General features: G+C 29.2%; 1 protein-coding gene across 2 annotated transcripts; it reads right to left on the bottom strand.

Annotated features, from left to right (window-relative positions):
• Positions 1–2,434: 2,434 nt before the first annotated feature.
• LOC108489297 (deoxyhypusine synthase) lies at positions 2,435–5,588 on the bottom strand. 2 transcript variants are annotated; one of them, XM_017793738.2, is made up of 8 exons: positions 5,351–5,588; positions 5,009–5,247; positions 4,469–4,636; positions 4,104–4,322; positions 3,533–3,619; positions 3,283–3,388; positions 2,955–3,190; positions 2,435–2,802 (listed from the first exon to the last, which is right to left on the bottom strand). In XM_017793738.2, the coding sequence occupies exons 2-8, from the start codon at positions 5,201–5,203 to the stop codon at positions 2,722–2,724; spliced, it is 1,092 nt and encodes a 363-aa protein (XP_017649227.1). In that variant the 5' UTR covers positions 5,204–5,247; positions 5,351–5,588; the 3' UTR covers positions 2,435–2,721. The 2 variants fall into 2 exon arrangements, with proteins under 2 accessions (XP_017649227.1, XP_052875808.1); XM_053019848.1 differs by lacking the exon at positions 5,351–5,588 and having other exon boundaries at positions 4,469–4,632; positions 5,009–5,129.
• Positions 5,589–11,239: the final 5,651 nt, after the last annotated feature.

The raw sequence follows: 11,239 nt of genomic DNA, 5'->3' as shown, positions 1-11,239 counted from the left end.
CGAGCCTTATCTTCACTGAGAAGGAGTGGAGCAGGCTAAATACTAGATCTTATCTTCGCTGAGCAGGAGCGGAACAGATCAAATTTTGATGAATCTTATCTCCATGTATCGACAATGGACCAGATTCCAATCATCAGCATTATCTTCACTGAGCAGGAGTGGAGCAGGCTAAACATACCAGATCTTATTTTTACTGAGCAGGAGTAAAGCAAATCAAATTACAACAGATCACATATCTGTGAAGCAGCAACGGAGCGTTTTGAAACAATAAGGTGCGGTGGGTTGCGGCAAAGAAGACAAGACTCAACCAGCCCAGGCAAATTTGGCCCTTCAAAATCTTTGCTCTATTCTCGTTACACGACAATGAGCAAAGAGGGGCAGCTGTAGGACCAAATTTATGCCCGGGCCCAAAGCTCATAAACCTAAACCCAAATACACTACACAGCCCAACTAATTTATGCCATGACCCAATACAAGAAACCATCCACTACCTCCATCACCCCCACACCCTACTAAATTACCCCACTAAACCATCCCACTAACTCCATTACCCCACTTGCCACTAACTCCATCACCCCACTTGCCTACAAAAAGAAAGGGCAATCAGTTGTAAAAGTTGGCTATAAAAGCCATTCAAAACTATTGTAAAAGGGGGGTTCTTTTTTGGAGATTAATCAAATATCAAAGCAAAAGAGGTTTTCTTTGTCTATTCTCGTTTTAAGTTCTTTGTTTGTTTACTGTTTTCCTTTCAATTTTATTTTATTTTCTTATATGAAAGTAAAAATAAAAGGAAGAAGCTTACCCATTTTAGAATTACCGAAAAGTGGTTTTTTTTTTAGGTCCGACTGCCGTGCACGGTGGCACCGACGGGGCCCGTAGGGTCCTTGACTGAGTAAGGTGGACCGATGGCTTGGATTAGAAGGGAGGGGGAGAGTGTTATTTTTTATTATTATTATTATTATTATTATTATTATTATTATTATTATTATTATATTATACTTATTTTATTATGTTACTATTATTTTGTATATATTTATTATCATTATTGATTTATTATTATTATTAGAAACATATTTTTATTTTTATTATTTTTATATTATTATTTTTATTAATATATTATTATTATTGTCTTCTATTTTGTTGTTGTTATTATTATTTTAATCGTTATTACTATGTTTATGGTTATTGTAGCATTATTCTATTTTACTATTATTTAGTTAATTAATTCTACATTTTCATTACCCTATATATTTTCTTTTTATATTTGTTTTATCCTCCATATGTATATATGTTATTGTTTTCACATTATTATTTTTATGTATAGATCCTTTCTTTATCTATGTATATATATATATATATATATATATATATATATATATATTATATTTTCATATATACAATTTATTTCTTTTGAAGATCCTGCTTTTAAAACTATACTGTCTATTTTGACTATTTTCTTATTATTAATATGTGTATTATAGGAATCCTTTTTCCTATTTTCTTCTGCTTTTATATATTTATATAATTGTTTTATTTCTTTTGTTTGTACCATTATTAACATGTTACCACTACCATTTTATTATTTGTCATTAAATCTTTTTTTGCCACTATGTTTTATTGTTAATATGCATCGCTCAGCTTATTATGGTAATGTTATTTACATGTGACATACTATTATTTTCTTTTTTTTTAATTTTAATTGCCCAAATTAATTTATTCAGAGATTTATTCTCAATTGCTTTTAAAATAATAGCAATATTCGGTATTTAAAGACTTCGAAGAATCCTGCCCTAACGTACTGGGTTTCGCTTTCTTTGTTTGTCTTGAATATTCGGATATCCTCTTACCAGTTCACTCTAAAAAATTTTCAAAATAAAGGCAATGGTCGGTATTTAAAGAATTCGAAGAATCGTGCCCTAACGTACTGGGTTTCGCTTTCTTTGTTTGTTTTGAATATTCGAATATCCTCTTAAGGCTAAAACGCACGTGTAAAAGGTAAGCTCACAATTGAGGGTAAAAAATATTGTGTCCTAACGTATTGGATGTAATATTTTACCTTGAGGTGAGATGATCTTTAATACACATTTGACTTACCTAAATGTTTTAAAAGCCAATAAAAGGAGGATCGCGTTTTAAACTCTGTCCAAATCTTTAATTTTCGACATTAAGACACTAAATAATCAATCAAGTACCAATTTTAGGCGTGTCGATGGTGCTAGTCCTTCCTCGTACGTAACTGACTCCCGAACCGATTTTCTATTTTCGCAGACCAAAATCGTCGTTTTGGAAAATTTATTTATTTCTTAAAAACGACCGTATTTTGAGATAATCCAATCACACCCTATTAAAAACGATTGGTGGCGACTCCCAACTTTTCATTTTCAAAAGTCGATTTCCCGTTTTCAAAAAAAATGGTTTCGACAATGGTGACATATTGCCATAAAATGAAAGCAAATTCATCAATAGCATCTACACTACAACCAAAATTCTTATACAACGAGCTAGAATGAGTGATAACAGATTCGTCTGACTCTTCTAAATAAAAAAAATTCTCCCTTTAAAACAAATTTCGACAACTCTCAGCATGGTTTGGTTACCATGGCAAAGTACAAGTTAACTGATAAATAATATCATGAGAAATCATCTGTCTTCATTAGGATGCCACCACAGAGATAAATAATAAGATAATTAGATGAATCTGTGCGGTTGAAAAAATTGGTACTAGGCCGCAAAATTTTTCGACCTTGAAGCAAATGTTTCAGCTACCAGAAGAGGGAAAGCAATAGTTGCATCACAATGTACCTGATTCCATACAAATCATGAAAGGAGTCAGGAACTAAGATGATATATTTGTTTATTTGAGGAAAAAGAAATAGGGTAAGCAAACTTATTGAAGTTGAAAAGAGTGTATAACAATGGAAGATGAAAAGCAATAGGGTAGACAAAAGGCATACCTTAACTGTTTTAGCAGAGCCTCGTATTTTCCCCCATGAAACAGCTTCGTCTGGACGGGCTCCGGAATCGCTCCCATCATACTCTTGAGCAGTATTTATGTAAACAGCATAATCGGCACCATTACGCATCATATTAGCATTACAGATATGATGCTTCGGCAATCCCCCTCCTAGAATAATCATTCCTGTTTTCCTAGGACTTGCATGGACTGCTTCACCATTCATGGCCCTAATATCTGCTCAAAAGTAATCAAGTTAGATATTCACGTCCCCAGTTCTTGAGCAGGAGCAGTCAACAAGCAATGAAGATGGAACATAGAACACCTACCTTGCACTACATCAATTATCAGACCTGGGCTGCGAAAAGAATGAAAATACAACATATCCCCTAAAGAACCATCTGTTAATCCAGGACAGAAAACAGGAATATTGTTCTGGAAAATACAAATAAATAACAAAAATGAGCATAGTTAACGAATGGATAGCTGTACAGATCATCATGGACACCAACAAAAAAGCAGAGGCGAAAAAGTAGTTACATTCTCATAGCATTAGGCTAAACTGGTAATGATACTTGCCTTGTATGCCCAGTAGAGGTATGAATTTCCATTATTTATTTCTCGTCCCAAACGTGCAATTAACTTTGATGGAGTCCACAATACATTCTGTACAGACCAAAAGCATGAGGTACGAGGAAATTAACAGAAATAACAGAAACCACCAGACACAAGAGAAACATCTACTGATGGTAACTGAAATCACTGGAAAAGACTACAAATGACAGCTGAGCTATTCTACCATACACAATAATTAGACTCAAGAAATCAATCATCCTTTCAACATTTATGGAAAACTAAAAGGTCCCAAAATCATTGTGACAATTCAAAAATATCAGACTAACTAGAGGGCATGACCTATGTAACTCAAACTCAGATGTACCAGATATGTGTGAATCTGACTTGAATTTGTTCAATTTTTTTTTATCTAAAACTTTTCCATTTATTCGGAAAGTCCTTGGAGGGTCATTCCTCATACTCATATCTAGATATGTAATTGACATGGATGCTGAATGCCAATACTTCAAAAATAAAGTGGAGCAACATCTTGTATGACATAACAGAATCGGTGTGTGTATTTGTGTGAAAGTACCTCTTCATGCTGTTCCTTCAACATCTGATCAAAAATTGGAATGATCCAATCCTCAAATTTGCAGTAATTGTCATTAGGAACCAACAAGTTACCAATGCGATTCAATCCTCTTGAACGTAACTGAGCACCAGGTAGCGAAAAATCACCCTTATACGTTGGAGCAAGACATTTTATAAGATCTTCTTCTATGCCACCAGTTGTAGTAACTATTACATCTACCTAAACTCATTTCAAAAGTAACACTACTCAAAATCCAGAGGCACTAGAGCATCAAAACATGACATATTTTTAAATGAAGCCAAAGACTAAATATGTATTCCAAAAAAACCAATTCTACACAAAAGAAAGTCTGATTTGGAACTCACCATGTGATGCTCAGTAAGATATCGAACAGTGTCTCGAACACCAGATGAAATAAGATTTGATGTGAACCCCAAAAACACCTTGGATCTCACAGATTCTCTGTGGGTAGGATCCTTCTCCTCTTCACTGCTGTCCTCAGCTATAGGCTCATCAGAAAGCCTCCAATCTAACTTCATTGATCAAGAATACCTTTATGAATTAAGCAAACAATGCTACGTTTGGGAACATAAATCAGAAAGATTTGGATTTGGATTTCATTTAACATATAAATTGTAAGAATGAATAGTATACATTAGGTATAAACTAGTAGAGATCCAATACGATTATATAATTTATTTAAAGGGCATGAAGTTCAAATTCACAAATATCTCTAAGAATTTCAAATTCACTACTAACCATGCACCCAATATATCTATTATTTTGAGAAATAATCATAAATATTACATTTCTAAGTACTTTTGAAATCCAAATCTATCTTTTTGAATTCTAAGTTCCCAAAAACTATCTAAAAGGTAAAAAAAATCTAAAAAAACGAAACCAACCATCTCATTGACAATTTCAATAGCTTCTCCAAAATTGGAAGCTTGAAATCCAGTGGAAAGCATAGATTTGAGAAGTCTGCAGTAGTTTACACCCTGATTGAAATCATAACCTTCAATTCTAGTGCAAGTCCCTTCAAGGGAATCTGAGTCTTTGAAAACAGTAGAGCGTACGGAGTTTATAAGCTTATCATCCATGATCTCCTTTTACCGCCTTTCGTCCTTCACCAAGAAAACTGCCACTGGAGAAAAAAAAAAACTCCATATGGTTAGCTTTGATACTTAGAACTGCAACCATAAGCGGAAACGTAAAAGAACTCTACACTGATAGGTTACCAAACATACCAATGCGTAGATTGCTTTATTGTATCAAGAATCCTTAATTGCAGGGTTGTCGCCCGTAGACAGCGGTGGTGCGGTGAAGATGAGAAGATAACGGTGGCGGAGATGGGCTATGAAGAAAAAGAGTAGCGGAAGAATGGGGGCAGAGTGCTGAGGTTGAGGCTGCGTGCAACAAAAGCTAGTTTGATAACCGATAAAACGAGGGTTTAAACTATAACTAGATTATGGGAGGCAACAAAAGTGGGTCAAAAGATAAAACAATTATAAAAATGATAGTAATTTGTTTTTTTGAGCAATAAATTGTTTTTTTAAACAAAACTAATACTATTTTTTTTAAAGTCTAGTAGTAATTTTTTAAATGAAAAAGAAAGGCAATCTTTTTATTTTAAAAATTATTTATATAATATTCATTTCGTTTATTATTTTGTATATTATTTTATGTTTGATAAATTAAAAACTAAGATAGTTAGTAAATTTATATGAAAAGATTATTTGATATATTAGGAAAAAAATTGAGTATTAATTTTTTTAAAATAATCTCATTATAGGTACTAATTAGACTTGCTCGGACTGTTCGAAAAGTAAGAGGGTTTGGGTAAAAATATAAACCCAAAAAATAAGTTTGGGCAAAAAAAAAAGTCCATTTAGAAAATGGGTCAGGCATCGGGTAAGGCTTTTTTGACCCCGGCATTTACTTGTTAAGTTGCATCACTTTTAGTGTTATTTAAGTATACATATTTTTTTAAAATTTTACATGCAGAATTTTAGGCCAATTTTTTTAACGAGCCCGAGCCTAACAAATGAACTTAAAATTTTAGTTGAACTCAATCCAGCCCATGAGCACTTCTAGTACCAGTCATATCTATTGTCCTACTCTAACTCATAAATAGGAGAATAATGCATTTCAGTACACTCGAACTCACATATTCCTATGTTGGTAACAATACCTCTACTAATCGAACTAAGACTTAATCGACAATATTATTATCTTTTTATTACGGTAAAACTTGAAAATTATTTATTTAATATTTTTAACATTTTAATATAATATTTTTATTTTGAAAGTTTAATATAACAGCTATAATTTTTTCATAAATTTAAAATAATTGATTTAATATTTTCTAAATTAGCATTTAGCATCTTTTGTTAAAAATTATATTAACTAAAATTTAATATAAGGTATCAAATAAAAAATAGTGTTAAATTTTTACTTTTTCGAATATGTAAAATTTTGTCTTTTTTTATTAATCTTATTACAAGTTATTTATCATATCTATTCTTTTTATAATGTGTCTAGAAATAGTCCCTCCCCAACCCCCATAGTTCCTTTCTAACCTTTAAACAAAAAGATAATGCATTTCAGTACACTTAAACCTACGTCATTCTGCACTAATAATAAAAAAATCAAGCTATCAATATGTTTTGTATTGATTCACTTTGAATTAGAAGTTCTTTTTTAAAGTGGATTTGTGTAATGGAGAGGCAATTTTGGTTAAGTTCTTGTTTTACTCCATCCTATTTCACTTTAAAAAAATTTCATTTTAGTCCCTTGTAATATTGTACAATCCTTCTTATATATTTTTAGTAAATATATTAAATTATATTAACATGTCGATATATATATTAAATTATGGTACGCTTATAACTTGAGTAAAAAATTATATAATAATATATTTATTAAAAGTTTAATAATCAAATGGACTTATCAATGAAGAGATCTTTGTGTGTAGTCTAAAGGTTTTAAAGATCCAAGACATCCCAACCATGATTATAAACTTACCCAAGACTTGTATGGTTTAAAGCAAGCCTTAGGGTATGTTATGAGAATCTTTCAAAATTCAAGCTTGAATAAAGTTAAATGAAGGGCAATGTATATAAAATTTGTTTATAAAGAAAAAGAAATGTGAGATGATAGTTGCACATGTATATATGGATGATATAATTTTTTAATTAATATCTCAGCAAGCCAAAAAAAAAAAAGCTTTTGCTAGAATGATGTAGCTAGAGTTTGAGATAAGGATGGTAGAAGATTTATCCTACTTCTCAAGTTTTTAGATTAAGATGGAATCTTTCTATCTCCAAAAAAGTATGCTCGCGACTTAGTTAAGAAGTTTAATTTGAAGGGATCAATAGTAATTAAGACATTTACGAGAGTTTTAAAATAATCAAGCTCAGATGTTAAGGGAGTTGCAACTAATCTTAATAATTATTGTAGTATGATTGGTAGCCTTCTTTATCTCACTACAAATAATCAAGATTTGTGCTACAATATAGAGTACGTGTATGTGTGTGTAAAGTATCAATCTAATCCTAAGGAGTCTCAATTAAAAATTTTAAATTCATATGATTCAGTTAATGTGCTAAATGATCTTGAGGGTCTCCTCAACCATCATACATAAGAAATTTAAATGTAGGGAAACATGATGTCGCAATATCTTCTTAGCTAAGGGCTCATTTTTATATTTCTTCACAAGGACCTCATTTTTTGAAAATCCTGTAAATGTTTTCCTAACTTTTCTACTTTTTCAGTGTTTTGACTAGTATAACTATAACTGTCATCATAGCTATAATCTCTATCATCGATATCGACGTCCTCATCTACTAAATTTTCATTACCTTGGTTTGCACGTTGTTGATCTTACTCAAAATGAATAGATTCTTACTTTCTACTCGTGGGTTTTTTTTTCCTAATTCATCATATCTGCTTTAAACTCCTTAATGAGTTTTTTTTTTTTCATTTCTCTCACCCGTCTGTCACTGCCTTTCCATCTACTCCTGGATAAATTTTTGTTGTTCCTCATATCTCTTTTGTTAAAAGGACTTTTTTCCTTTTGTAACTTTTATTTTCTCTTGCATGTTAAGATACTGTTGATTACCAGACTGATGACGCTAGGAGCTTTGAACCGTCGATGATGCTCTGACTCGGTGCTGGTTTTAGGGGTTATAATACCATGGGGGATATTGGTAAAACCGGTAGCTTGAATTTTGTAGATTTTGATTTTGTAGGGGATATTGTTAACCAACATGCAATGGGTCCTGGTTCATTTTCTTATTCTACTCCATATTTACTCCAATGTTATGACCAATAGAGTCTATAACTTGATAATTGGTTGGGTCAAACTCAATACTAGAAGGATCATTAGTGTGTGGATGCACCTTATCTTTATACTGAGATGAACAAAGAGAAGAAGATGAAGGTTTGGTGAAGAATGAAGAAATAGAGGTTAGGAGGAAGTTTCAATTCTCTTGCGAGAGAAAGGGATTTGGTGGGTTGTCTACTTGAGTTTGTGAGCTATTTGCATGGCTATTTTATAGGAAAAAACAAATTTGACTACATACCCTAATATTGTTGATGTGAAAGTCTGATTTGATGCCATTGATAGTGATAATGATGTAATGTCTTAAGATGAGACATGTTAAAGTGGCTAACAATTAACTACTCTAAATTTTCATGTGATCCTCATATAGCCTTAACAAAAATGTATAATTTGTCAGGTTGAGGTTTGTGGACTAATCATAAGCGATGAGGTGCATAGCTCACCAAGTTGAGATTCGCAAACTAATTATGATAAGTTGTAAGATCCCCTATACAAAGCATAACAAAAATCTAAAAGTTCATAATTTATTTTCTAAAATTATAAAAATATTTTTAAAATATAGTTATGCAAAAAAATCATAAAACTATAGAAAATCCTTATAATTTTGAAAGAAACTAAAATACATAATTTTTCCAATTTAATGATGTTTTTATTGTTGACAAATCTACAATGTTTTGGTGAAGTTATATTTTTATTATTATAGAATTTCAGTTTTTCATATAGCAATAATAATCTTATTTATTTCACAAAATAAAAATAAAATTTCGAATATGGTGATATGATTTTTCTTTTAAAGTTTTTTTTATTATATATCAGAAAATCATATGCAATATTTAAGTCCAAATATGAGTTGAATAGGTAGAAAGTTGATGTTGTTGGCCAAAGGGGTAAAATTAGCAGTTGTGTTTATCGGGCGTTGTTCTTCACCTACCAAATTTATGTGCCCACAATTAAGAAGGAATTTCTCAAATTTGGTAGAGAATTTATTTGAGTTAGAGAAACTTAAACATGTATATATCAATAAAAATATATTAAAATTATGTATAAATATAATTTTATGATTGATATTGTAAATAAATTTAAATTATTCTATTACAAGTAAAATCTAATAAAATGTGATAATTAATATTTAAAAAATTTATGTTAAAATCAAAGTTAACAATTGATAATAAATAAATATTTAAGTTAAATCATATGGACAAAATTATCTATTTTATTTAATTAAATATTTATTTTTATTATCTAATTAAATATTTAAGATAATATAAATATCTAATATTTATTTTAAAGTTATTTGGAAATAATGATAAAACCTGAGGAATAGATAAATTATCTAATTTAAAAATACTTTTAAAATGTGATAATTAATCAGTTAAAACCGAAATTTTAAAATAAATAGATAATAAATAATAAATATTTAAGTTAAATTAGACAAATAAATTATCTAATTAATTTTAAAATTCTGATCATCTAATTAAATATTTAAGATAATATAACAAGTTATTTGAAAATAATGATAAAACCTAAGGAATGGATAAATTACGTAAATTAAAAAGAATATCCTTTTTTTAAAATGTGATAATTATTTTTTAATTTTTTATTGAAATCAAAATTTAAAATCTATAAGAATATAGATAATAAAATAAATATTTAATTTAAACTAAATAGATAATTTATTTAATTAATATTTATCTAAATACAAAAAAATGCTACTTGTCGCAATTTTAATATTTGTGTTCCTTCTTATTATATTATTCATATAATAGCAGTAAAAAGTCATATGTTAACTTCTCACTTTTTTTTTATTTTTTTAAAATATTAAAAAAAAGAAATTGTAAGGGCATGTCTTTGAACTTTTAGAACAAACCTTAAATAATTTCAATAATCTTTGCATTTTATATATATATATATATATATATATATATATACATGATCCTAAATAATATGAAAAAATGAAAAATTAGAGAGAAAAGAAAAGCATTACTGTGTGGGTTTGGGTTGTGATAATGGATTGATGTTGTCATTTTTTTTAACCTTTAAACATTCTTTTAGATTTTTAAAATAATTTTGAAATTATTATTAAAAAATCTAAAAGTACTAAATTAATATTTTATCCATAATTCAAATATGAAATTAAAATTAATCCTTAAATTAACATGCCATATCATCGGTCAAGTAACTAAAACATTAAAAGTTAACAGAAAAATAATAAACTTCAACAAACCTATATCTTCCTACGTTGACAATAATACTAATATCAATTGAACTAAGACTTAATTAATTATATTTTTTATAATTAAATAACTTAAAAGAATTACTTAATAATAATAAAATAACATTATCTTTTAACTTATACGGAACAATAATTAAAACTGCCACTAAACATTCATTTAATATAAATTCAAATTGTGTGATCTCATTTTCCTGACTCCACATATTAATGAGAATGGCCATTTAATAATTTATCTCAAAATTATTTAGGGACTGGTCCCTGCCTTAGCTTCATCTTTGATTATATTGATGAATGAATGGATATTGGCTTCAACAATTAAACTCAAATTTCAATCAATTTTTATAAAAAGATAGAGAATTGTAAAATTAAATGTTAGTGTCATAAACTGAAAAATAATATTAAATTTATTTAAGTATATATTCAAAAGTAAGTAGGAAATATGATAAGATTATTTGATAAATGTAAATTTTATATATAAAATATTTAAAAGATAATATTAAAAGAATTCGAAATTTTTATATATTAAGTGATAATTCTTTATTATGGATTATCTGTTGTATA

Source organism: Gossypium arboreum, chromosome 10, assembly GCF_025698485.1.
Source record: "Gossypium arboreum isolate Shixiya-1 chromosome 10, ASM2569848v2, whole genome shotgun sequence".
Classification (NCBI taxonomy): domain Eukaryota; kingdom Viridiplantae; phylum Streptophyta; class Magnoliopsida; order Malvales; family Malvaceae; genus Gossypium; species Gossypium arboreum.
The sequence above is the reverse complement of the archived record's forward strand: the minus strand, read 5'-3'. Positions and strand labels throughout refer to the sequence as shown.

Bases quoted from the DNA above. Each gene is read 5' to 3' on its own strand.
- LOC108489297 (XM_017793738.2), bottom strand. From the start codon at position 5,203: ATGGATGATAAGCTTATAAACTCCGTACGCTCTACTGTTTTCAAAGAC. The intron at 4,637-5,008 runs GTTGGTTTCGTT...TGATCAATGAAG, and splicing joins TTGAAATTGTCAATGAGATG to TTAGATTGGAGGCTTTCTGA. The intron at 4,323-4,468 runs GTGAGTTCCAAA...AAATGAGTTTAG, and splicing joins ATCTTACTGAGCATCACATG to GTAGATGTAATAGTTACTAC.